Source organism: Oryzias latipes, chromosome 19 (assembly GCF_053564925.1).
Source record: "Oryzias latipes strain Hd-rR chromosome 19, Olatipes_Hd-rR_3.1".
Classification (NCBI taxonomy): domain Eukaryota; kingdom Metazoa; phylum Chordata; class Actinopteri; order Beloniformes; family Adrianichthyidae; genus Oryzias; species Oryzias latipes.
Genome location: NC_136255.1, coordinates 4,309,981 through 4,337,528, shown reverse-complemented (window position 1 = coordinate 4,337,528; position 27,548 = coordinate 4,309,981). Strand labels below are relative to the sequence as shown.

The 27,548-nt window shown below is 44.4% G+C and overlaps 2 protein-coding genes across 14 annotated transcripts in view; both read left to right on the top strand.

The window, feature by feature from the left end:
* The window catches only part of LOC111946473 (uncharacterized), a 52,674-nt gene extending 36,618 nt beyond the window's left edge, over positions 1-16,056 (top strand). For 2 of the 11 annotated variants that reach the window (XM_078938094.1, XM_078938083.1), the window contains exon 5: positions 6,476-8,541. The gene's annotated coding sequence lies outside the window, so the exon portion shown is untranslated. Of the gene's footprint in view, positions 1-4,297; positions 4,660-4,980; positions 5,127-5,417; positions 5,526-5,913; positions 8,542-15,722 lie in introns of those variants that run through there. The other 9 variants (XR_013651713.1, XM_078938100.1, XM_078938097.1 and 6 more) reach the window with 9 other exon arrangements.
* A 3,677-nt stretch (positions 16,057-19,733) lies between these two features.
* LOC111946472 (uncharacterized) lies at positions 19,734-26,134 on the top strand. 3 transcript variants are annotated; one of them, XM_078938107.1, is made up of 8 exons: positions 19,734-20,340; positions 20,600-20,850; positions 22,347-22,433; positions 22,716-22,792; positions 22,969-23,049; positions 24,554-24,821; positions 24,916-25,026; positions 25,120-26,134. In XM_078938107.1, coding segments are annotated over exons 1-6 (570 nt in total). In that variant the 5' UTR covers positions 19,734-20,267; the 3' UTR covers positions 24,555-24,821; positions 24,916-25,026; positions 25,120-26,134. The 3 variants fall into 3 exon arrangements, 2 of the variants coding, with proteins under 2 accessions (XP_078794233.1, XP_078794232.1); XM_078938106.1 differs by having other exon boundaries at positions 24,893-25,026; XR_013651717.1 differs by lacking the exons at positions 19,734-20,340; positions 20,600-20,850 and adding an exon at positions 21,128-21,371 and having other exon boundaries at positions 24,893-25,026.
* The last annotated feature ends 1,414 nt before the right edge of the window (positions 26,135-27,548 follow it).

Sequence of the window (27,548 nt, the reverse complement as noted above, 5' to 3'; positions counted from 1 at the left end):
AGTCACTTTAGCACCAAGTGCTTTCTTGAAAATGAATAGAGGTAAATAAGTGTTGCTATTCTGTGGTTGAATTGCCAGCATTGTGGTAGCAAGAAGAAAATGTCGTTCAGTGCACTTTAGATTCTAAATTAAAAATGTTTGCAGTTATTGTTCAGCTCAGCTGTAAGCTTTAAGGTCATGGACCTAACTATTTTTCTTTTATTGACGGTGAATTGGCAGCTAGTTATTGTTTGAATTACCATGACAGTGCTTGTTGCTGCAAAAAAACTTTTGATTTGAAATAAAGACACCGTTGTATTGACATAAACTTGAATTTGTGTTTTATATATTTTGGTTAAGTTTGTTTCCTATACCAAACTTTAAAAATATTGTAAAAGATTGTCTAGTAAATCTGTCATTGATTTTAGTTGACTAAAATACCAAGCAATTTTAGTCGACTAAAATAAGACTAAAATTAAAACAAATCAGATGACTAAAACTTGACTAAAACTAAAAAGAATTATAGTCAAAGGACTAAGACTAAAACTAAATTAAAATTTTGTGTCAAAATTAACACTGCTCCCAAAGAAGAAAACAGCAACAGAAAAAAATGCTAAAAGCCACGATAAATTCAGCCAGCATGAGAAACCTGTCCAACGAGGACCGCCAGCCTTCACAACCACAGAAAAGACCCCACAACCCCTGAAACAACAACCGGACGACGCAGAACTTCGCAGCAGAAAAGGAATCAGAAGTGCATCATGAAGGACCATGAGACAAAACTACAATTCCCAGGGTCCTTAGGGGCGTGACGTCACCGAAGTAAACAGGAAGCAAGAATGCAGCCTTAGAAAACTACACGGGAAAAGAACCGCATGCCGCTCACCGTAGAAATTCGGCTGACCACGGCAGACGAAAAGACCCGGACTGCTCCTGATCGGGGCCACGGACATCCCGAACATCGCGGAAAGCACCCCCCCTGCAGATGCACGCGACCGCAGCGAAACGAACGCGCTGTGCACTCTCAGCTGCCCGCTGATTGCCGCAAAAGGAGAGCAGACGCGACGAAACAAAAACCCCACATCAGAAAAAAGGGGATCATCCATCCAAAGGACGGGGGGAACACAGGAAGACGCCGAAAGACATGGAGACCCGCGGGCACGGAGACCGGCGAAGAATGAGCGCTGAAGGTAAGAAAGAGAATGAACGACTGCGCACCTGGGCTTAAATAGGACGCTGAGCAGGTGAGTTAATTGACTGAACCACCCTAGGGTATTTACCTGTAAAACACTGCAGCGAGTATCTGCCTGAAATACAATAAATCGTCATTTCTGGTCAACTTTAATCATTTCTTTATTTCTTTGTTTTTTTTAAAGTTTGTAACATCTTCAAATTTTCAGCCATTTCTACAGCAAATTCAGCTCCTTCCAGTAAATAAATATTGTCAAATGTTTTTTTTAGTAAATGTCCCCACTGCTTATTTCTCTTTGAACGTAGCTCTAGTTTTCTCTTTTAGGATCTGTTGTCAGTCAGTTAGAACCTCATAAATGTCTAAAGTTTCTCTAAAATGTTCAAATGTTGCTGCAGTGTAGAGACAGGTCTGTGATTTGTGACGCTGTGCTCATCCTCAAACTCATACAGTGGAATAACTTTTGCTCTTTTCTTTCTGTTGGGAAAATGCCCTTTAGTATTGCTGTTGGCCGCACAAAAGTCTTCAACAACTTTTAACCATTCTGACTTTTAGTTTTTGACTCAGGGGTCTGCAACCTGACAGAGGTCACCATGAGAAAAATGAGCCTCTGGGAGCAACACTGTCATAGACCAGCAGGTGGAGCAGCAGTTTGCATTAGAGAAGTGACTTCTAATATGTCAAAGTGGACGAGCTTTTAGATTTGATGTGAGAAGTTGTAAAATAGGATGTGAGAACTTGCGCACCAAAAATCTGCATCTGTGAGTAAAAATCTTCAGCTGTAAAGTTTGACAAACAAAATCGAAACTGACAAATTACCGTTTTTATGTTTTCATCTAGAGTTACAACCTCCAACTGGTGTTTACAACTGCTCGAATTTGCGGCTACGAACCACAGCTCGCTACAACTGCGCTCGGACTTTTGACACGTTCCCTGCGAGTGTCTAAATGGATCTGTGTCCAATAGTGGAACATGGGGGGCAAGGGGGTGTCAACCAATCAGAGTGCAGGACTCAGAAGACTTGGTAAAGTTAAAAAGATCTTCCCAGATTCAGACTTCCAGACTCAATAACTCTTCTAATAAACGTTCAAATGGGACAACAAGTCTCTCAATCATTTTGTATGAACACAGAGTGAACTCCATTTACAGCTGGAGAAGAACAATTCTCCTTAGAAAGCAGGAAAAAACATCTTTTTTCTTTGGAAATGCATTTGTAGTTATTGAGATTAAAAGCCCTCGCTCATGATTTCATCACCATGAGGCACCTTTCAGAGGACAGTAAGGAGACTTATGCTGCCAAAGAACAAAACCTCATGAGAGAGGCCCAGTTTTCAGGAATGAAGGTAAAGTCTCCAGCAGCTGATGGTGCCTCTGTGGATGTGAGTGAGGTGCTTGAGGAAGAACTGCAGGATGGAATGTCAAATGCTTCAAAATCATATATCAAGATCAGTGACACAATCAGACAGACACAATGACACAACTGTTGGTAATGAACTAAAGAAATATTGCTGGGGAAGGTCCATCACCAACAGAAGAGAAGACCAACAGAACAGAAACAGCAAAGAGCCAGTTTTCATGTCCTAAACCAGGGGTCGGGAACCTATGGCTCGCGAGCCATATATGGCTCTTTTGATGGTCACATGTGGCTCGCAGACAAATCCTTAATTATACTTTTTTTTTCATTAGACCAGTCCTTTTCGGGCGCGATGCGATGCCAGAGGCGCGCAGTAGTAGTGGTGCTTGGAGAGAAAACTATCAGTTTACTGTTATCTATTATTTCACAGAGTTTGTACCACCCGCAAACCTGTGAATTGCTGTGCCTAAAACTGCGCGCTCCCGTCTCTGAGAAAGAGCGCACAGTTGCGGGGACGGGATGTGTGAGGAAGAAAGCAGGGGGTGGGGGGGACAGGCAGCAGGTGAATTGCGTAGGGATGGTAAAAACGTAAAACCCACTGCCCGTCACTCACTGCGGCGTGTGAGTGTGTGTTTGTCTCCACATCTGCATGTGATCAGTCTGTCTCACATCTAAAGAACATTCAGACCTACGATCACGTTTAAAGTCTCAACGCCTGCATGAAGCAGAAACTCACCTGGTATCAGCCAGACTAGACAATCAGCAAAACTACCACGAGAAATACTCATCATTTATCAGCAACAGTATAACAATGTTATTCAAAAGAATCCACAGACTTATTGTACTTTAAAAGTGTTGAAATTACATCAAAGCACACATTCACTTGTACTTTTAGTTTTAAACATATTGTCGCGGTCTGAGTTTAACTTGGCTATTGGGCAGCGTTAAAAGTTCTGGAGTTCATTGAACGCATCAAGCAGAGATCTGATTGGCCCTCAGTTCTGTCGCTCAGCCTGTTGTTAGGGAGTTTGGACCAATGGGGTTCAGCTATGGGCCGAATAAGGGAAATGGGAGGGCTGGAGCGGGAGCAGGGGAATGTAAAATTGGGAGAAGCGCTCTCGTCTCGGCGGGAGAGATTCAGGAGTTGCTGAATTAATTGTATGCCGTTTGTTGCGGTCTCCAGTAACCAGAATAAAGACCCTTAAAAGAGTTTAAGTCTCCATGCCTCAGTGTGGGAAAGGGACGCTACATTATTGTATGGCTCTTTGGAAATTACATTTAAAAATATGTGACGTTTATGGCTCTCTTGGCCAAAAAGGTTCCCGACCCCTGTCCTAAACAAAAATTCTGGAAGGATGGATGGATGACTGGATGGATGGGTGGGTGGATGGATGGATGGGTGGGTGGGTGGGTGGGTGGATGGATGGGTGGATGGTTGGGTGGATGGGTGGAATAAGACACCCACAGTGTAGAAACGAGCGCTACTGCAGGTCTGTCATTCCCACCGCTATCAGACTGCACAACTCTGTATTATCAGGTCATCAAAAATGTGCACATATATAAATGTACCTATTTACTGATTTGTTTGATCTGATATCTGGTGATTTGCAATTGTACTATCACTTTATTTTTCTTTGGGCTTCCTTGATGGGTAAATTTCTCCCTGAGAGATAAATAAAGTTCCATTAAATTACTCAACCAAAGCAAGAAATTCATTTTCTATTTTTTATTTCATTTTACTTAATTTTGTAAGAGAAAACAATTCCTTATAAATCTAACTCAGGTTAAAATACCCTTGAAAAGAAATAAAAAAAATAAAAATATATTAGAACAGAAGACAAACATAAAAGGGAAATTGTTTAAAATGTCATTTCATATTTGTTCTCTTTTATTTTGAAAAGGTATGCAGTCGCTGGGTGACGTGAACCACGTGACCGACAACAGCCAATCAGGTTGTTGCAGATGTGAGAGCTTTCCTGTAAGTTAGCAGAGCAGCCATTATGCAGTTTATCAAACGAGGGAGAAGATGAGATGATCAGAGATCAATAAAAGTTTGGTTTTTGTTCATTTTACTCGGTGGTGAAGTTGGGTATTGCCTGAAGAAAAAATACTACTTTCATGTACTCAACGGGACTTGGTGAGTGTGTTAAAAATATATTTAATTTGCATAAATTTCATATTTAACAATGTTTTATTAGTAAATGTCATGAAATGGCAGACTAAGGCAGTGAATTTATGTTGTTTTATGTTTTATTTGTCAAGTTGTAGATGTTTTGGCGCGTTAATGTAGGCCTCGCGCGGACATCCAACCGCCATTACGTGATGCGAAACTTGAAATAGTTATGTTTAAAAGATAAAATTAAAAAGGCGACCTTATTTTTATTTATTCGTACTGACTGCCTGGTGTTTTATTTAGCTTATTTGAGTGTATTTTATGTTTGTCTGATGGGCCATGAAGGTTGGGCCGAATAAAGCGGATTGTTTTCTGAGATCCATGAGCGGAAGAAACAAGATGGCGAACCAACCCTGAACCATGAAAGTGATCCTAGCGAAGGACCAAGCGCCCTCTGCTGGACACTGGACAACCTTTTTCTGCTGGAACTGGTAGGAATGGAAGCGTTTCTGTAGCATAACTAAAAATATAAGTCAATACCAGAAATGCTTTTCTTTTCTTTTAAAATGGCTTAATTCAAATATATATCTGGTGTGTCAGAAGATTCATAATCCCTGTTGTAAAAGTAAAACATGTTTAAGCGGCCTTTGAGCTCTCATTAGTTTCCTCATCTGTAATAAATAAAAACAGGAAAGCATTTAGTTGAATTCTTTATAGCATTCAACCAAATGTTTTCCCTAATGTTTAAGTGCCTTACGGGTGAAGTTACACCTTTCCGCCAGCAGGTGGCGTTTGAGTCTGTGAGGCGGCATGGAGACGTTAGCCAGCATCAAAATGGCAGAAGGACCAGAGTCATCGTCTGTCGACTTTGTTGCTCTCCAGTCTTACAGGTTGGTAAGGCAGTAAGATATGCAAAATGGATCATAAAATATAAATATTCAACACATTTAATTGAGAGGTATCACTTTAGTGAACAAATACTGCACTGTTATTTAGGGGTTTAACAGTACACTAAAATCTCAAATCAGTTCAGAATTTCAATGGACTCTGCTCAATACATTTTTTTTCTGCCTTTTTTGCTACAAAAAGGCAGAAAAAAAAGTCTTGCGAAATGCATTTATTGGTTTTATATAAGAATAATAAAATTAACCTATGGTGGTGATCTGCTATATAAAATAAAACAACTATTTGATGTCAGGAACCAAAAACTTTGGATACTTAACAATGGCCTCAAAAAGACAAAAAACATTTTAACTTGCACAATTTTCTTTCTTGTAGACCCGATTTTTACAGTCTGGTGATGCCGTTTTAAGTTGGATAACAGATTAGATGTTATCTGTGGCTGATGCTATCTTCATGTAAGAATAAAATGTGGAAACACAGCATTCAACTTCTCCAGCTGTCTTTTCCTTTTATCCCCAAAAAAATCCAAAGTGTTCCCACACAGGAGAGCATGAGGGGGGCGGGGGTCCATTCTATTGCCCTACTCATAATTTGTATTCATTGCCAACATCAAGTTCATCGCTGACATAGTGGAGAACACCACACCTCACCAGTGCAAATTTCTGGGCTATGTCAACCCCTGGATATTATATTTTATTTCTGAGACCTCTATCTAATAATCAGGATCCAAACTTGCCTTCAAAACTCTTTTTCTAGGACATAGTTTCTGCAGAGCAGCAGGAGTTCATTAGAAATTCACCTCTGAGTTGTGGGCGGGGCCATGAGCATGGAGCCACCTCGCCCCCTTCCCCTAGCAACAAAAACAGCCAGAAATATTAGAGCTATTAGAGCTTTTTTCAGATTTTCCAAAATCTTCATTGCGATTCCTTTTGTCCAGGTAAACGCAGCTGAGGCATCAACATCCCATCACTCCAGCCAGCCTTCAGCTCAGGGACCAGAGGTTCAGGCACTTACCTCCAGACACATGATATGAACACCACCGCTGGCATTGTGGCCTCAACCATGTCTGGTAATCCCTATTCCAGCAATAACAAGGACCCTCTGCTCAGCTGACTTGAGGGGGGGGGCAATGGAAAGAAATCCTTTTTCCTGTTGCTCTAAATGGATAGCTATTAATACACTTATTTAATACAGTTAATATCATCTTATTATACTCTGAATGTCAGAATCCAGCTTCTGCTCTGATGAACATCAATCCCCATATTAATAATGGCCCCCCCCTGAAAATCCTCCCTAAAAGAAAAGAGGGATAAGCTGCAGTCAGAAAGTTCTGAACGATCCTCACGGACACACTGACCCAACCACGGTGGGAGCTCACCTTAGTCGGGCAGCTGTGCTGCAGCACGGTCCTCCCTTTCCTCAGCCTGGTAGGGCTGAAGATTCCAGAGGAGACAGTCCACGGCAGCCCCGAAGGGCAGCCGAAAACAAGAACTGCCTCCCCTGGCCGTGCAGCCGGACTGCTGCCGAATTCCAGGGAGGGCGGGGGGATCTGTGGGAGGGGGATGAAGACGATGCAGATTTGAGCAGATCTTTGACACCCCCTACTACAGGGGTCAGGGACCCCATTCTTCAGCTCCACCTGGAAAACGGTGAGGACACAATCAGATCTATTTCCTGTTCTTCAAACAATGATGAATTTGGGTTTTAGTAAAACATCGTTGCTGTCGCTCACCTGAATCCTGTGGTTCCCCTTCACCACGTGGACACAGGTTATGATGTCACCATAGGGCGATATCATAAAACCTGTGCCCACACTCCTAAACAAGTTCAGGAGGGATACACTTCTAACGAGATGTTGCATATTTCTATTTTAGAATAAATGTTGTATATCTTACTGGGTTGCCAACCTATTGTTGGAATGGACTCGGAGCTGCTGCCAGACATTGTCATGTTCTGTAGCCTCACTGACTGAAGCTTGAGGCACTTCTGTTTTTATTCAAATACAAGTCACGTTTTATAACAATATAAATAAATAAATATAAACGATACGTTTTTATCAATGGTTAAACAGGGTTAATGACTAAACCAACAAGAAGGCATCCAGAAATGATTTTTTCCAAACACAGGATTTGTTAGCTGTCCTATGAAGTCTGGACCACAGAACAAATCCTGAAGGTTGTTGAGTTTTTTCAGAAAAAAAAAGAAAACAACACTTATGGTGAAAAAAAGTAAAAATCTATTTATTTAAAGCACAAAATGATGAGAATCTATGTCCTGATAGCAGCAGAAGCCACACCACAGAAGGAATGGTGGCGTCCACAATATCAGGGATAACCTCCCGCCTCCTTAAAAGGGGGACGGAGCTCCCTTCAGGTGAGGGGGGGCTTTGAGAATCTATTGTAGTACTTTTAAATGATTGATAAGAAGAAAAGGGAGAGGACAAAGAGGAAGCACATTCTCACCAATGTTGTTACATGGATGAGGGCGATGTCATTATCCTCATCCACATTTTCAATGGTGGCCTGCAAATAACCCCCACTCTTCAGCTTGACCTGAATCCTGTGGCTCCCCTTTACAACGTGGGCACAGGTTATAATATCACCATAGGGTGAGATTATGAACCCTGTGCCCCCACTCCTGAATGTGCTCCTAAGGGATGCACTTCTAAAGAGAGACAGAGGGGACAACAGATTTAAAGGGCATGTATGCCATGCAATTCTTAAGCTTACATGCATATATATATGACAATATGTTACCTTTGGCTCACTTAAGAACGATTTTTGAAAATAAAGTTAGTTATTTAAGTCGCTTTTGCATATTTGTATATTGGTATATTTGTGTACATATATATATTTGTATATTTATATATTTACTTTTGTGTGTGTGTAAGATAATTGTTGTTTTCTTCTTTCTCTTTACACCAATGTGGGACAGTTTGCAATTTTGTTGTACTGTTGTACCAAGTGTGTGATTGTACAATGACAATAAAGCTTTATCTATCTATCTTTATCTATCCATTTAGATTTACGCAGAAACATTAAAAAGTAGGGGTGTGTAATGGCAAGAGTCTGGCGATACGATGCGGATACCGATATTGTACTGGAACTCATTTTCTTTTTTTAAATATGACTTGGAAAAAACTCTACCTGATTTTTTTTTTTTTTTTAACTTGTCCTGTCCAACAGCTAGGCAAACAGATGAGAGCTGAGGGCCTCTTGTGTTGGACATATTTTATTTTAACAAGAAGGGTTATTCATCTTCAGACAAACCAAAGGTATGTCTGAATAAACCCCTTTTGTAATTGAGGCCAAAATTTATTAATTTCAATCATGTTTGAAAATCTTTGGTGTTGGACCGGACGGAAAAGGAAAGAGGGGAAGAAGAGAGAGGGACGTTAGAGAGAGGGGGGGGTAGGAGGGTGATAATAGGAGGGGAAGGGGGGTAAGACCATGAAGCAGCATAGAGCAGACAGGTTTACTGGTTGTTTATCGTTACGGTACAGTTCAAATGTAGTACAAAAAGGGCGGGGCCTGTTCACACACACTCAAATATTATCAACACACCTGCTAGCCGCAAAAATGTCCACATGTCAACATGCACACAAAACAGATAGTGTTCACGAACGCATACCTATGCCTTTAAACCAACTAGTGTGAAATCTTTCATTCATTCAATCATGCAAACTATTAGTGCAAAGGTGAGCTAACACCTGTGCTCAGGTGAGTGTTTATGTTCTTCTAAAATGGATGGTGGAATGTGAAAAGAAGGAGGAGGAGCGCCCAGCCACCCCCACATCCATACTCCCGCCGCAGCAGCAGCGGCAGCCGGAATTCCCCCAACGCCACACGGGAACAGGCAGGGAACAACCGCCCCCCGGGCGACCAAGACCGCCACCCAGGCCAGGGCCAGCCGGACCGCCGCGAGGCCCCCAGAGCCAGAGAGCAGGGAGGCGCAGAGGGAAAGAGAGCGCCGCCCCAGCCCAGCCAGGAAAGCAGCCCCCCGCCGCGCCGGAAGAGCCCAACGCAGGGCCCCACCGGAGAGGGACGCCCACAGCCCCAGACGAGCACCCCACCACCACCCAGGAGTTCCGGGCATCCCCCCGCCCCGACCCCAGGTACGAGCCAGGACCCCCCAAGGGAGACCCGCTCCGCACTCCAGGCAGCCACCCACCCGGCCCACGGTTGGTCCAGGTAGGAGCAAGGCAGGGGCCCGCCGCCCCCGCCCAGGAGGGGGGAACCCCGGGGAAAAAAGGGCGGCCCACAAGGGATGTTATAAATATGGCCCGACCAGGCTCGGCCATGTTGGAAGTTTGGCGGGGCCCAGCGCCCAGGGGCAAGGACCAGGACCCACCCCCCAGGGACACGAACACCCCCGGCTCAGGTGTAATATGAACCCCCCCACCGTGCGGAGAGAGCACCGCCGGGCCCAGGAAGCCGGCACCCAAGGGACACGGCCGCCATCGCCAAGGGGCCCGCACCCCCCACCAGGGAAGGGGTAGGGGACAGATGGACCCAGGTCCCACCTTCCTTGTAAAATGTGTGTGCGTGTATGGGTGTTTGAGAGGGTGTTTGTGTGCATGTGTGTGTGTTTATGTTTGAATGTATATATTGAAGGGGGAGGGGTGTGTGTACTAAGGGGGGTGCAGTTAAAATTGGCGAGTAGGGCACTAAGGGGACATCTCCTGATTACTCACAGTGATGTCCCCTCACCCTCCACACCAAGGGGCCCTAAATGTCTAAGGTGCGGTTAAAATTGGCGGGTAGGGTGCCAGGAGGACATCTGCTGCTTGCTTGCAGTGATGTCCAAGCACCCCCCCTACCAAGGACCCTACATGTCTAAGGTGCAAATAAAACCGAAAGAAGGGGGGCCCACTCCATACGGCAACCATAGGAGGGGGGCCACTCCCAAGTAGCCCCCCCCCAAGGCGCATCGCAGGCTAGACCCCCCACCCCCTCACCCTAATATGAGGTTATATAAGGAAGGGGGTAAGTTGGGGACAGCTGGTAGACTGTCCCCCGGTGGTCAAACAGCCGTCCCCCAGCCCACCCCCAGCAAAGGGGCCAGGGCCACCCAGCCCAGGGGCCCACCCCCGGAGGCGCCGACACCCCAGGCCCGGCACCACCCACCCCACACAGAGAGAGAGGAGCCAGAAAGCGTCGCCCCCCCCCGGAGCAAGCCCAGGCCCCCACCCCCAAACGCCGGCCCTAGAAGAGCTCTGGTCAGGCCTCGACGGGACCGAGGAGGCCAACCGGCCGAGGCAACCACTGATTGCCTCAGCGGAGACCCCGACCCGCTAGCCCCCCCGACCCGTACTAATAATGGGCCCCCCCTCCCCCCAGAACGCCCCCCCACAGGACAGGGCCGACAAGCCCCCCACCCCACCCCACCCCAGACCCCGCAGCCGAAGCGGGTGACACCCAGAGCGACCGGGGGCCCCGAGAGGGTTGTCCCGTCCCGCCCCAGAGCCAGGGAAGGGCCGATCCCAGCCCCAGGTGCAGATGGGCAGCCCATCCGGCGCCGCTGGGCCCCCCCCACCCGAGCAGGGCCCCCCGCCAACCCCACCCAGCACAGGCAAAGGGACCACCCCCCCAAGCCAAGCCAGACCACCACCCCACCCCCCCACCACGCACCCCCACACCCAAGCCCAGAGGACCACGCAGCGCCCCAGCCCGCCCCACCCAGGCACCGGACCCGACCCCCCGACCAACGGAGCCCCCCACCGCCCCCGCCAGGCACCGGAAGCCCCGACCCCCACCCCAAACCACGGCAGAAGGGCAAGGAGCAGCGACGACCAAGCCCCCCACCCCCTAAGTCATGGAGTCAACCACAGGAGACCAGAGAGACTGAATTCTTTCAAAGTTACTTGAGCTTTGGGCTGACATTTTTTCCAAGCTGATATGATCAAACAGCAGATTTCTGTGTTGACTTATGTTTATATTTTTCTTGTTTTTCCAATTTATTAAAATAGTTTTTTTGGCAATACAAAGAGTTATGAAAATGATAGAAGCTAATCCTTCTTCTATATCGATGGCACTCAACCTGATTTTCAATACGTCTTCAATTGTAATAAAATCGACAAATTCAGTTTATTTAATGATTACGATGTTAAGCACTGCGACTGAATCTCATAAGTTGCTTTTCCCCAAACAATTTCATAGTGCTTTTATTTTGGTAACTTTAAACATAGAAAGGTAACGGTCAACATTGTCTAACTCCCACAACAAAATAAATGGTAAATGGCGTATAGCCATATAGCGCTTTTCTACCTACAAAGATAAAACGCTGTACAGTCACAGACCCAGTCACACACTGATGGCCGCTCCGCTGCCAAACAGGCGCCCGCCTACCACCAGAGGCAAGATGGGGTTCAGTGTCTTGCCCAAGGACACTTCGACTCATGGGTGTGCAAGGCGGAAATCAAACCTGTAATCTTACAATCATGGGTCGACCGCCCTACAGCTGCACCACGGCTGCCCGTCAATTTCAGTATAAAAAAACTGGAATGAATGTGCTTCAACCAATAAGGTTCTAAAAGTATGATTGGGGAAATAAAGGGCTGTTTATTTTCATCATTGCTTAATGTAGCTTCTCCAGGACTTTTAAACAGTTTTGGAGTCTGGATGGTGCTTCAAAAATAAAGGGGGAAAAAACAATTCTTTCCAGAATCAAAGTGTGATGATGAGGCAGCATAAGAGAATGCAGCAGAGTTTCTTTGATGTGGCTAAGATGCTTTGTTTACATGACAGTCTGCACTGCACCGCTGCAGCCAGGCTTTCTCACACGCAGAGGTAAACTAGTGATGGTCATCGTTTTTTCAGACCGTTGTACACATCAGTCTCATCCAATAGGACGCTTAACCAGAATCTTTTGCTGGGAGGTTCTGCAGAACCTTGGCCCGCTTTGCAGATGCTACGTGCATTAGCCACCGTGCAGCTGCACTGCATCACTCGTTTTTATCTGTGAAGAACCGCAATCCACGTTTTTATATGTAACTGGCAGCAACGTGGCACAGAGTTTTGGTTCGGTACCATCCTAAGTAAAAACTAAGTAGTTCATGTTTCATTACAACAGAACAAGCTGGTTCCCGCTGAGACCTTGTAGTGGTCTTGTGTGGTGTAGAGCTGCTCAAAGAGCCTCAGTGGGCCATGCTAGCAATTAGCTGAAAACGAGTCAGATACTGATGGACGCTCAGACATAATTAAATAAACATCGTCCAGACAGCGATGTGAATCAATGCAAATATTACTATTGCGATGTTTGGCCCAAACTATTATTTCTAACAGCCCTAGTTATGGATGCTGAACTGATAAGCCCCGCCTTTGATCCCCCTTTCTACACACTGGAACTTGCATGAGTTTGACACAAGAGCGGGGGGGCATAAATGACACAGACTGACAGTCTCTATTCTCAAAGATTTATCTTTAGCGATAAAGAAAACATTTAAAGTGACATGTTTTTGGTTCCAAATTGACACTTTATGAAAAATGTGCAGAATGACAAAACAAATGTGTGTACCAGACCCTGCTGTTACACACCAATTACACACACACAAACTTTCATGAGCCCATGAAAACTAGGAGAACTAGGTGTGTGGCAGCTAATGGGACTTAAACTTTAAGTTTAATTTTAAACTGGTGAGGCCAACAATAAAATCCAGCCTTGGGTGCACTGGAAAGCAGGAATGTGCCATCTTCTATTCCTCTGCACCTGAGCTGATGTGCACGCTGGACGGGGCAAATCAGGGAGCTTGTGCAATGTGCCTGTACCGTTGTGATTGACAGCGATTTAAAAGGAGAAATTCTCAGAAATGAAGAAATGAAGGTTTTTATTTTTATTATTACATTTGTTTTCTTTTATAAGAAAGATGCAACAGGTACATGTTAAAAACAATTGATTTTCATCTGAGGGGGACTTTAAAACTATAAATCAAATAACATGTTTTTTTTTAGATTTAAAAGTAAATGCTTTTAATTTGATGGGTTTTCCCTTCGAGGTATTAACTGTCCAGCAAACAGTCACTATGAGCTGTGTGGAACAGACTGTGGCCACACCTGTGTCTCCAGCACTGATGCTACCTGTCAGCATGCTTGTTCAGAGGGATGTTTCTGTGATGAGGGATTCATCAGAAGTGGTACAACCTGTGTTCCTGAGGGGAGCTGTGGATGACGCCTTCTACTATAATGGAAGTCACTTGTTTAACAAATTGAATCATTATCTGTATTTACCATCAAAAGGTTTTTCATACAGAAATGACAAAAACTTTTTGACTGATTTCAATTTTTCTTCTTTGCCTGAAAAAATTAAAATCCCATTTGGTAACAAACAAGAACTAATTTAAAAATATTGCTGTTGTCAAAACTTTAACAACTTTTCAAAATGAAACTATATCCAGTATCTGGTACCCAATCTCTGACACAAACTGAAGTTGTTATGTAAGGCATGAGAAATCAAAGGTATTTATTCTGCATTCTTAATCATCCTTTGTAAACGGATGCCACACCTTTTCTTAAACCTGTTCTGCAGGTTGGAGAGTCTTTCTGGAAAGATGGCTGCTCTGAGCGATGTGAAGGTTTAGCCTCTGATGTTGTGCACTGTGCCGCTGCATCCTGCAATCTTGCACAACAGTGCACCATCAGGAATGGCCAGCAGGGATGTTATGATGGGATGTCCACCTGCTCTGTCTGGGGAGACCCGCATTACATCACCTTTGATGGCGCCCTGGCTCATTTCCAGGGAACATGCTCTTCTATCATTACTGAGACTGGGAGTCATGGCAACAATCACACCCAGTTTGAGGTTGTAGCCACCGTGGCAACAACCATCTGTCCTTTGTGTCATCAGTGGACATACATCTAGGCCCCATTTACACTGCATGGTTCAAGTGACCCAATTCCGATTTTTTTCCTCTCGTGTGGCACAGATCGGATATGACCGGTGAACGTGTAAGCAGGACAAAAGCGCATGGATTCCAATTATCTCAGATCGGAATCAGGCCTCACTCATATGTGGAAATGAATCGGATATTCCCCAGTCAGTCGTACGTCAGTCACGTCAACTCAGGACACCACCAACTGAGACATCACATGACATATTAAGGTGCTTTTGTGCGCTGATTTTGCTGTTCGAGGACAGCTGGATTCCCATGAGCTGTTACCTTTCAGCCTCAGGCTTCAGACGGTGGGCGGAAACCGCTGTTATTTCCGGTCCGGTCCCGGTCGGGACGAAAACGGTAACTAATCAAGCGGGACACCGTTGCACTGGAACAGGCTAGAAGCAGTTCATTTCTTTGCTTGGATCAAACTGTTAGTACAGTACAACGTCTGCAAACACTTCCTCATTCAAAACTCAGCAAGACCACATAAGCCGGCCGAGCAGCCCTCCTTTTTCCCTCTCCCGTGCATCCCCTGCCTCATCCAGGAGCGCCCAAGGCAATGCTTCCTTCCATTGCTGCGTTGCCTCTATGACAACCGCAGTCACACAAAAGTCCGAAGGACACCCACGGACGGGGAAATGCTGCTATGTAGTCCTCAAAACATCTACGTTTGAGTATTGTATAGTGTAAATACAAAAATCGGATATGGGTCACTTTTAAAAGATGATGTAAGTGGGTCGTCAAAAAAATCAGATATAGTCAGAAAATTGGATTTGGGCATCAAGAGCTGCAGTGTAAATGCAGCCTTATTTAGTGAAAAAGAGATGCTGAAAACAATTTTGTTGTGCTCAGTATAATGGTAATAAAATATTCTGATTCTGCACATTTTGCAGGATTGCATTCTGTAGATACTGATGCTATAAAGTACCATGACTCTGAGATGTGTCATCTATAGTATTCTCGTCATTATCTGGAGCATGGTGCAATCACCAGAGAAAGCTGCTCAGCATTAGATCAGGGACGCCACCTGCTGGCCGGTTAACCGTAAGAGCTGAACATTTTCCCATCAGGGTTTCTTGTCATAATACTGAATGATAAATATCAGGGCTCCAGACTAACTTTTTTCAGTAGGAGCACTGTGGCCCCTAACTGAAAATTTTAGGGGCGCAACCAGAAAATTTAGGGGCGCATACCGTAAATCAACATGCTAACCAAATCTACTAATTTCCACTGTATTACTAATAAATACATTAATAATAGATGCAGAAATTACAATGTGCTGTTTCAAGTTCACCGTGTCCCTGTGACCAAGGTCTAACAACAAGACCAATGATTGGCCAGTGATTGGCAGCACAGCACGCTGGGAAACGGGACGTACTGCTATTGTTGTTATGCTACAAGCTAAAGGTAAGTGCTTTAGGCGAAGCATCCAGCTTAATATGATATTTTCAGATTTTCATCGAGAAAATAACAGATCTACCATTCTTGCTTTTATTTTTACCCCTATTGAATGCTCACAGAGACACGGAAGTAGCGGCAGGAAGCGGCTTTTGCAGCAAGATGACCGGAGGGCGTACCAGATGATGTGAACGTGAATACGATGGATGCTTTTGTGCTTTTTAAAATAAATAAATCTGTTCTCTAAACATCCTGCGTGTCTTCAATGCAATGTAATGAGACACACACAGACATAAATGTGAAGGTATCTGCTGTAAATCTATGACGTAAATTAATAACAGGAAATGATCGGCTAGTCAGTTAGCATGTAGCCTAATAGCCTTCGTATGTAAAGATACTGACTGCTAAAGTTAATAAAAGACAAGTCCTGAATATTATTATTCCTATTCGACCCTAAACTACAATATCAGCTGTCTGACAACAGACCAGCCAGTTGCCCAAATGCCGGCATACATCAAAGAGCTCTGCGGCGGAGCTAGTAGTAGCCTAGCAGGAGCTATCGTATGACAAAGCAGCCTAGTTATCATAAATCTTTTGATATTTTTCTTATATTCATTGAGACGGTAATAAAGTGATCATTTTTGTTTTTCATGTTCCTTTTTTGAACGAATATGGGTCACAGAGACACGGAAGTTACCGCTGAAAGCGGCTTTTGCCGGCGTACACAGAGCATATCCGCGTGAATGACTTATGACGTGAATAATTACTGCGTTCGAACGACATAATTATTGCGTTCGCACGAGTTAATAATTTCGAGGGAACGGAATAGTATTTTGAGGGAACGCAATAGTATCTTGTGGGAACGGAATAGTATCTTGTGGGAACGGAATAGTATTTCGTGCGAACGACATAATAACCTGTGGGAACAAGATATTAATCTGTGGGAACAAGATATATTTTTATATCTTAATGTCAGGACACGGGCTCCGTACGTGTGGGCTTGCGTCTCATTGATTATTTCATTGATCATTGACGTGCCCCTTCCACGTTTAATGTATAAAAAATACGAAGGGTGGGGGAGGCAAATTTACTGGTCGCGCATGTGCGACTGGATGTAAAATTCAGTCGCACACTCTCAAATTTTGGTCGCAAAATGCGACCAATTGCTCGCAGTCTGGAGCCCTGAATATATAGGCAAAGCACGCTTGTGCTGTCAGATGACTTTGATAGAACAATAGTGCTGGGCATTAAAGTACAGAAAACATTCTCTCCTGATCAAGCCATTGACCTCACCGTAGCTCTCATTGTTTGGTCCATGATGGTGCTCATGGCAGAAGCAGCCGTACTCTCCATTTTTCTTCCCACACCACTCATGTTCTGCACAGTTCAGCTGTTCACAGGGATCTGATAAGGCTGAGAAAATGATAGGTGTTATTGTCTGCATATGGTATAAGGACACATCATAATAATAGAGCCATACCACAGTGTAAAGCAGGGCGCCATTCTGGGATGTTCAACCCTAAAACAGTTCAAGTTTTCTCATAGGCTGAAACTGCAGAACACAGCATGCCATTGGCTGGAGAATAGAGACAGAGATCATAGACACAGGAAGAGAAAAACGGCTGTGGGTCAGAATGCAGGTGACAGGCACTGAATGGACGACTGGTGTTGATGATGATGCTGTGGAGTTCAGAGTATTCCTGTGAAAAACGACAGTGTGTATCTTCATTTATTTCATCAGTGGATCCACGTCTGGAGAACAATTACAGATGTCTAGTCTGATACAGCACCAATAAAACACTGTACGATATGATGATGCTTGTGTTCAGAAGCTCACCCTGGCTGGCTGGTCTGTGACCTCCAGCTGTGTCCAAAGACTTTATCATCTGAAGGATCTCCGTTAAAGTTCCCACACATCCCACTGACTTTGTTCTGATAGTGCTGACTCATTCTGACCAATAGAGTACTCTGGCCATCAAATTGGACAATAAGGTCAGCTGCATTAAAGACTACAAAGCCTTCCTGTGTTGACACTTGAGCTATGGCTCCTACAGTCGTGGGAAGAGACACATCAGATCCATTTACCTGGAAGAGGAGAATTCAACAGAGTTAAAGAAGACGTGAGAACAGAAGAACAAAGCAGTTTGTTCTGAGAGTTGAGTTTACCTTCACTCTTCTGTTTGGTCCAATCCTTATACGCACACTCTCTGCATCTGTAGAGAAATAAGCTCTTTTCCAGTAAATAATTGCACATAGACATTAAAAAGTGCAGCCAGAGCATTGTCAACAGAGTAGTGACAGAGGATTAGTGGGTTATATTAAGATCTAAAAGATCTAGACATCTACAAGTATGAAAAACAGAAACAGTATCAATGAACTTTGCATCCATATTTATCAATGGATTTTTTAATTTATTCTGTTTGTATTTTGTCTTCTGAGATTTGAACGGCCTCTGTTTCCTTTGGAACGATAACTTAAGAAAACAAAATCATCTCAGCCGATGAGGCAGGACAGTGGAATGCGCTTTTGTTTGATTGTATTTGCCCAGGAATGCCACAGGAACAGTGATGTGTAAAGCTGTATTAAACCTCTTCTTTGCCCTTGGTGACATCAGGGAATGAATGCTTTCACAGAAATCCCTATATGGCGTTGCACATTGAAGTGGGAAGACGATTTCATTTTGTGTCCTTTGGTGTTAAATAGACCATCCATCACCTGTGACAGCAGCTCAGGGACCATGTCTGTGTCCCGCTGCCAGCTGTTTGAGGCCGGCTTTCACTCCAGTGCTCTCCATCTTAAAGATAGCTCCTGCAATGGAACTGTTCAGAATGGAAGACTTGTTTTCCACTTTGACCATGATGGTCATCTTTGTGGAACAGTTCTCAGGGTCAAACTTAAAGGCTAACCTGTTATCAAAACTGACTAAATGTGATTTCCTTCATCAATTCCCTTTTCATTTTAATGTCCAGAGCAATGGAACCCATTTCATGTATGAGAACACCATTCAGGGGAATGTGGATACTCATGGAAGTATAATAAGCTGTCAGAAGAACGTCCATTTGGGCTTCTGCTGTTCTTACCCTCTGTCCCAGGCCCTGTCTATGGATGTGGGCATAAACCCCCTGGAGAGGTGATTGGACTGTCTTCTTTTGATGTCCATTTAATAGATTGTTCACCAATCATCAGAACATGCTGAATCTCTTTCAGGGTCACAGGGTTGCTGGAGCCATTTGATAGAAACTTGAAGATTCTCTAAAACATTTGATGTCATTTGATTTGAAGCTCTCTTTTCCAGTGTAGTGAGGAAGAAGCTTCCAGCTGGTGTTGGTCATGAGGATGACCCCCTATCAGGACGCAGCCTTCTGCTTCCCCTTTACCTACAAACATAGAAATGGTGGTAGATGAAAGGCTTTACATTGAGGTGTGGACTGAAGGTGTGGATCAACAACAGATTTCCACTGTTCCGCACTTCCTTCCTGCATCACTGTTATCCTGGTCACCCCACACGTTTCAGGAGGGTCTTGTCCCATCATGACTCTTCAGCCATCTCAGTTGGACCACTTGATCTGAAGCCACGTAGCTTAGGTAGAACACCTTGATCACCTTACTATTGTAGATAAGGAGGAGCTTGACTAAACTGACTTATTGTCCTTTTTCCCTTTTACAGGAAGGATCCAGAGCAGCAGTGCTCCAGGACAGATGACATCAGTCTTCACCCTGGTCATTGTTTTGCTGACTGTCAAAATTCTGATCCAATGAGTTTAAAGAGAGCTGATGTGTTTACCAGCTCCCTTCTTTAATATTTATTCAGGTTTTTCATTTGGGTTTGTTTTACGTCAGCAATCAGGTGGTAGTAATAGCCTTGCATAAGGAAGAAGGGTCCTTGTACAACACACATGACGTTCATAATGAACTTACTGTGAATTTTAAGCTACTCATGAATTAACTCAAGCAAGGGGGTGATGGGATACGATGACTTTAGTGGGGTGTAAACGGTTTTGATGTATTGAAAGTTTACAGTAACTACTGTATCTGTCAGTCAAAGAAGTCATCCTAGAAGTCCTGATACATTTGTTCATCCAAACAGACATAATTTGTGGAAAAAAAGAATAACCATCTTCGCTGTGTTAAAAACTTAAATGTAAATATTTATTAAAGCTTCATCTGCAAGACACTCTTGAAAATGATGTCTTCAAACATGCAAAATCAACAGTTTCCTCAATGAAACATTGTTAGGAGACAAATGTGTGTATTGGCATTTGTTATTAAAATGACATGCATGCCTTTCCAAGAAAACTCACACCTACCTTCAACTGAACCCTGCTTTGGAGAGCAGAACATGATTTCTGCTTTCCAAACCATTTCCATGATCTGTTTGTCATTTTCCCATTGTAACAGATTTTAATGATACATTGATTCAATTCTAAAATGATGGAATATTTTATGTTTCTACTGTACTATGTACAGAATGGGTGATGCAGTCTGTCCCACCACACCATGTAGACCACAGGGACATGCAGCCAGGAAGGCAGGTGAGGTCATCATCCCCACCTGCCACCAGACAAAGTAAACTAATGTTAAAATGAATGTGTTATAAATACTATTTGGCTTATTCTAATACAGTTTATTATTTTTATCTTCAAAATTGCTGTAATTTGTAATTCAATTACATGCAGGCTCCAATGAGAGGTGATATTCCATGAAAACTGGGTTGAATCATTTATTCAAGACACAAATAAAGAAATGGCTCATTGACAATCAGAGCATCCATCCTTCTCTACCTCTCTCTAGTGCCTCTGTCCTGCTCTGAGGGGTTCACAGAGTTCAGGTACTACAACGGCATGTGTCTCAGATGGACTCAGGCGCCTCCTTGTCTGAAGTGGACTGAGTTTCCACATTATGTCATGCAGTACCCGGGTCGGGGTCTGGGGACCACAGCTACTGCAGAAACCCGGGCCGGGAGTCCAACCCATGGTGGTTCTTCCGACAGAGTTCAGGTGCCATCAGCTGGACAAACTGAGACTGCACTGAAAGAAAAACAGGTAAAGTAAGGTTGTTCATTTAAAAATATTAAGCATGTTTGTTAAATATTGTAACGCCCACCTGGAAATGCACGTGACCGCCACTACGATACGAACCAATTATTGTAGCGATCTGGGGGTTAGCCCCGCCTTCAGCCCCTAAGATTCATGGGAAGTGGGGAAACCTTGAGTGAGAGGGTTGTGAATTGAAGTGAGTTCTATGCTGTTTGTGTCAGCTTGAATAAACAGGCGTTATTCTCTAAAGGGAATTTGGGTCTCTTCCTGTTTCTGAGTGACGTCATTCGACGTTGAGTACTCTTCTGCGCATGCGGGTCAACTCTGGGTCGTTTCACGGTCACACTGTAGATCACAAAAGTTCGGTTTTACTTGGAAATGTGAACGGTCTAGCAAACAATTCGGATTTTTTCAAAAAATCGGAATTGAGCATTAAGCCCTGCAGTGTGAACATAGCCTTAGACTTTGACGCCGCAGGCAGATTCAGCGGTGATCGCAGTGAGTTCCAGTGATGGTGTGGAAGAGTGGTGAGTAGTTCTGCTGTGGGAATTTGCTCCTGATGAAGGGGCAGTAGATGATTGGGGAAGAAAGTGCGTGTAGTAAAAAGTTTTAAAGTCTTAAAACGGTGGTATTCCTACTTTTCATATTTCGCTTATTTTGGGGTAAATGAGGGAACACGGTGTTTAATGTTTGGTGAATTAAGCTTTTGCTTTTATAATTGTCCCTGCTGCTGTCCGTAGTACTGATTTACGACTGTCGCAAAGCAGAATATTAATGTACGTCATGTGAACTAGTCTCGCGACTCTGCTAAACCATATCTGAAGGATATATAAATACGTTACAGGGTGGTTAGTTACTCCTAATCTGCTAGCTTAATTTGCAGTTTCCATTTAGATATTAGCATGGGCAGTTTGAATCATTGGGGGGGGGGGGGGGGTGTATTTAGTTTTTGTGTAATTTAGTTTTTTTTCCAGCTATTTTAAAAACAACGCAATCCATTTAGTACAATGATGAAACACAGCTGTGGACTTGTTACTACTGTGAAATACTGTGAGTGACGTTCATCTGAGCAGAAGCTGGATTCTGACAGTCAGAGTGTGACGCTGTGATTGGTCACTAAGAATCATAAAGGAAACGCTTTGGGTGCAGACTTGTCACTTCCTGTATGTTTGTACAGTGAAGGTCAATCCAAACTGTCATCTGTACTATGAAGATGACTGGGTTCTACTGACTCACTGGTTTAACTAAATGGGTCCAGGTCATTGTTTTCAGAACCAAATTGCTTTTTTGTGTCCTGCAGTTCTGGACTGAAAGACCAGATTTTTTTAGTGATTCTTCTTTCTTTTTACACTTTAAGCGAAAATTTGACCCTCACCATGAACGTCAAAACCCACCACAATCTGCACTCACATTGTACCTGATAAAAATGAATTTTGGGCTTAGTGAACGACCCATGTTCATGGATTGATGGCCATTCTTTTTTCTGTCGTATGGCTCTGCAGGACGGGGAGGTCCTAGGGGTCCACAGGAGCCACAAATATCCAGGGATTTCTTTTGGAGTCCCTGCAGATGTTGTCCTCCAGTTCCTGGTAGGTTTGTCTCGTCAGCCACAGCCTTCTCTCAGCTGGAAAATATGTAACGTGATGCCTTCATGGTCATTGCTGCTGGTTCGGTTGAAGACCAAAGACCATTTACTGATTTTTGTGTGGATATGCAGATGAAAGTGTGTCATGAACACAAAGCACAACAACTTCTTGTACTTTTTCCACAACAATTGAAGATGTTCAGTAAATCCAGACAGCCGTGGCCACAGTTATCTCTTCATTCTTTGCTAGAAACTCCTCTGATCTGAACTTTTTCTGTCTCTGCAGAATTCTACACCAGCAGACGCTTCTCAACCGCGACCTTCTGCTCTGGCCTCCTTGTTCCGGTCCCTCCAGCCCGCATGGTGGAGCCATTCATTTTAAATCAACTAAATGTTAAAGACTATAAAACAAACATATATTCAAAATTCTTCTTTTAAAGTAATAGATAAAACCTAAATCAGGTGTTAAAGGTGTTAAATACGGTTCAGTTTAAACCAATATTTGTGGCATCCCTAATAATTTGTGCATCTTTTTCCAGTCGCATGGAGGAGAGCAATAGTCCCATGGCCCCCCTGGACCAAACACAACCCTGCCAGCAGCTCCAGCACCAGTTCGCCTGGTGAGCACTTGGGCTACGTTCACACTGCAGGCTGAAACGACCCAATTCCGAATTTTTTGCCCCTAAGCGGCCCAATTCCGATCTTTTCATGACAGTCTGAATGACACAGATCCGATCTTTTCAATTGCGACCCAGGCCCCGTGGGTTTGCCGGCCTGATTCCGAATTGTAGCCGTTCTTTTCAATTGCGACCGCCGTCTGACCGGCCAGGCGACTTGATTCCGAACTGTACGTCATCGACACGCAACAAACGTCATCATTTTGCGTTAAAGTAGGCAGGAACGAGAACGTTTCCAGATAAATGGCAGAGCGTGGTGTTGAACCTTTACGCGATAACTTTTTTTTCTTTCTCCCATTTGACCGTGCTCAAGCGCGGGGGTCCCGGGCGATCCTCCTCCTCCTCCCTGTTCTGATCCTTATATTCTCCAGAACGGGTTAATAAAGAGTCCATAGCATTTATTTTGGGGGAAACCTTCTTTTATTACCGTCCTCCGTAACACACAACATGAATGCGCGCCCACACTGCCCCCCCCCCCCCCCCCCTATTCTCTATCGCGGCACGCGCTTGCACACACACACACACGCGGGCGCGCGGCCCCAACACATACACATTCCTCTTCCACTACAGTGGGTACAGACGATCCAGACTCCATTGCCTTCTTAAAATGAGAAGATTGTAATTGTGCTGCTCCTTCGTGAAAATAAATTTAATATTACAAAAAGAGCTCCGCTTTTGACAACACTGTTGTTGACATCTGCTCCGCAAACAAGTGACGTCGTTCACCGTTGAGTATTCTTCTGGCTTCTGCGCATGCGGGTCTCGTTTGGGTCGTGTCACGGTCACACTGGAGATCACAAAAGTTCGGATTTACTTGGAAATGTGAACGGTCTAGCAAATAATTCGGATTTTTTCAAAAAATCCGAATTGAGCATTAAGCCCTGCAGTGTGAACGTAGCCTAAGACCCAGGGGAACACTTCACCCCTACGTCTGCCCCCACGACCCGGTTCTGAAGAAGATGAATCGTTCAGAACTTTCTGACTGCAGCTTTTCCCTGTTTTCTCTTGTTACTATGGTGAGTGATGTTCATCTGAGAAGAAGCTGGATTCTGACATTCAGAGTATAATAAGATAATATTAACTGTATTAAATAAGTGTATTAATAGCTATCCATTTAGAGCAACAGGAAAATAGATTTGTTTCCATTGCTCTCATAGATTGTCATAACCCCCCCCTCAAGTCAGCTGAGCAGAGGGTCCTTGTTTTTGCTGGAATAGGGATTACCAGACATGGTTGAGGCCACAATGCCAGCGGTGGTGTTCATATCATGTGTCTGGAGGTAAGTGCCTGAACCTCTGGTCCCTGAGCTGAAGGCTGGCTGGAGGGGGAGGTTCTGGGCTTTACTGAGGGAGTGGGAGCTGTAGATGTCCAGCAGAGATCTTCTCTGGTGTAGTAGGTGGTGTCAAGGATCTTCTAAATCTGCATTGTCTTCATCCCCCTCCCACAGATCCCCCTCCCTATCTTAAGTTTTGCAGCGGTGCGGCCAGGGGAGGCAGTCCTAGTTTTCGGGAGCCCTTCTGGATTGCCATGGACTGTCACCCCTGACATCATCAGCCTGGTAAGGAGGAGGAGGAGGGCCACCATGCTGCAGCACAGCTGCCTTACAACTGTGAGCCCTCCAATCCATGAAAACCAGCGGACTGTCATACACATGCAAAAATGGAGCTGCAAAAGTAACTTTTTATTTTCAAAAATCATTCTTAAGTGAGCCAAAGGTAATATATTCTCATATATATATATGCATGTAGGCTTATGAATTGCATGGCATACATGCCCTTTAAATCAGTTGTTTCCTCTGTCTCTCTTTAGAAGTGCATCCCTTCAGAGCACTTTGAAGAGTGGGGGCACAGGATTTATTATATCACCCAATGGTGATATTATAACATGTGTCCACGTTGTAGAGGGAGCCTCAGAGTTCAGGTGAGTGACAGCAACGATGATTTACTAAATCCTCAATTCATCATTGTTTGAAGAACAGGAAATAGATCTGATTGTGTCCTCACCGTTTTCCAGGTCAAACTGAAGAGTGGGGGTTATTTGCAGGCCACCATTGAAAGAGTGAATGAGGAGAATGACATCGCCCTCATTCATGTTAATCCATCGGTGAGAATGTGCTTCCTCTTTGTCCTCTCCCTTTTCTTCTCATCCTCCCACTTCCTCTCCTCTCCTTCCTCATTCTCCACTTTTCTTTCTTTTCCTCTTAATCTCCTTTTTTCCTTCCTTCTTTGAAGCTTTAAAGTGTAATATATTGTTAATTTCTCACAAAAACAACCCTAAAGTGGTATTTAGAGTATTTCTCTAAAACTCTGCACTCTGAGCACCAGCCCCCCCCATCTTTGAAAACGAGCACGTTGTCATACGGTTGTAAAAACGGAGCTGCAAAAATAACAATTATCTTTTATTAAATCGTTCTTTAGTGAGCCAAAGGTAATTAATTATCATATTTCTGCATGTAGACTATAGAATAGCATGAAATGTCCTTTAAATCTGCTGTCCCCTCTGTCTCTGTTCAGTTGGAACCTTCCAGGGGGGGGGGGGGGGGTGGCTGTCGCCAGCGTGTCCGTGAGGATCCTTCAGGACTTTCTGACTGCAGCTTCTCCCTGACTAACCAACTCTAATCCTAATCCTAACCCGACCTCTAACCCTAAAACCTAAACCTTTCCTGCCCCACCCCCTCTGACCCCTGTAGTACGGGGTGTCAAAGATCTGCTCAAATCTGCATTGACTGACACGTCACCTGACCTCATCTTAACCCTAACCTCTACCAAACCAACCCCCCCACCCCAACCATAGCATGGCCTCCACCCATCCCTGACCTGAAACTAATCCTAACCCCAACCCAAGTGACCCCCCCCCACCCCTAATCCTAGTTGGGTTTTATTTATGTTGTAAATGTTTATTTTTATCACATGTATTAAACTGCCCCACTATGTGTGTGTTTGTGTGTATAAATGTGTTGTTTCTCATAGTTCATCAAATGTCTAAATGTGTAACATCACTAAAAGTTAATAAAGGTTTTATTGTTTCATTCTGTAGATTTATTGTATGAATTTATCAACAGTTTACATGAAGTCTGTATTAAAACTATTGTTATAAAGAAAATCAACTTTACTGCTTTTGATCAAAAGAAAAGTGATCTTCCAGAGTTCAGCGTCTGACTGCTTCTGGAAAAGAAACTCTTCCTCATCTGGTGGTCCTGCTCTTTATGCTCCACTGCCTGAGGGGAGCAGGGGGAACAGAGTGGGGGAGGGGTGGGTGGGGTCTTTCAGGATGGGGGAGGCTCGTTTCCTGCATCTGGTCTCATAGATGTCAGTGGTGGTCTGCAGGCTGCAGCTTTAGTCACTCGTTGCAGAGCTTTTTTCTCTGCCACAGAGCAGCTGCTGTGCCACACAGTGATGGAGGAGGACAGGACCTTCTCCACCTCACACCTGTAGAAGGACAGGACGCTCTCCACCTCACACCTGTAGAAGGACAGGACGCTCTCCACCTCACACCTGTAGAAGGACAGGACGCTCTCCACCACACACCTGTAGAAGGACAGGACGCTCTCCACCTCACACCTGTAGAAGGACAGGACGCTCTCCACCTCACACCTGTAGAAGGACAGGACGCTCTCCACCACACACCTGTAGAAGGACAGGACGCTCTCCACCTCACACCTGTAGAAGGACAGGACGCTCTCCACCTCAAACCTGTAGAAGGACAGGACGCTCTCCACCACACACCTGTAGAAGGACAGGACGCTCTCCACCTCACACCTGTAGAAGGAGGTCAAGACTGTGATTCTCATCCCAGCTCACCTGAGCCTCATCAGGAAATAGAGGCGCTGATTTGCTTTTTTGGCCAGACAGGAAGTGTTGGTGCTCCAGGTAAGGTTGTTGGAGATGTGCACGCCCAGATACCTGAAGCTGGAGACTACTTCCACCACAGCCCCTCCAATGTGAATGGGTTGGAGGGGGGTGTCTGTCCTTCCTGAAGTCCACGATCATCTCTTTGGTCTTCTTCACGTTGATGCAGAGGTTGTTGTCTCTGCACCAGCCCTCCAGATGTTCCAGAAGAAAATGCAGAGCTAAATTTGCTGAAGAAATGGCTGAAAATGTGAAGATGTTGAAACTCTGAAACTTAAAAAAAAACAAAAAAAGAAATGATCAAAGTTGACCATAAATAAAGTGAAAACAGCACAAGAACAAAGAAGATATGTTAGTTAAAAATGGGAGCATCGGGTATCATCAAAGCAGAGAAGTTGTTCAGCACAGCTCACGTGTCTCGCCATGACGACGCCACCAAGCAGGTACAGTGGACAGGAGCTGTTCTTCATCATTTAGTGAGAAAACAGCTGTTTGTTTTGTTTGTTATTCCCTCTACAGTCCAGCAGGGGGCGGTGTAGGAGCAACAAGAAACATTGTTTTTCACTAAAAAGAGAAAAATCGTTAAAGTTTCCA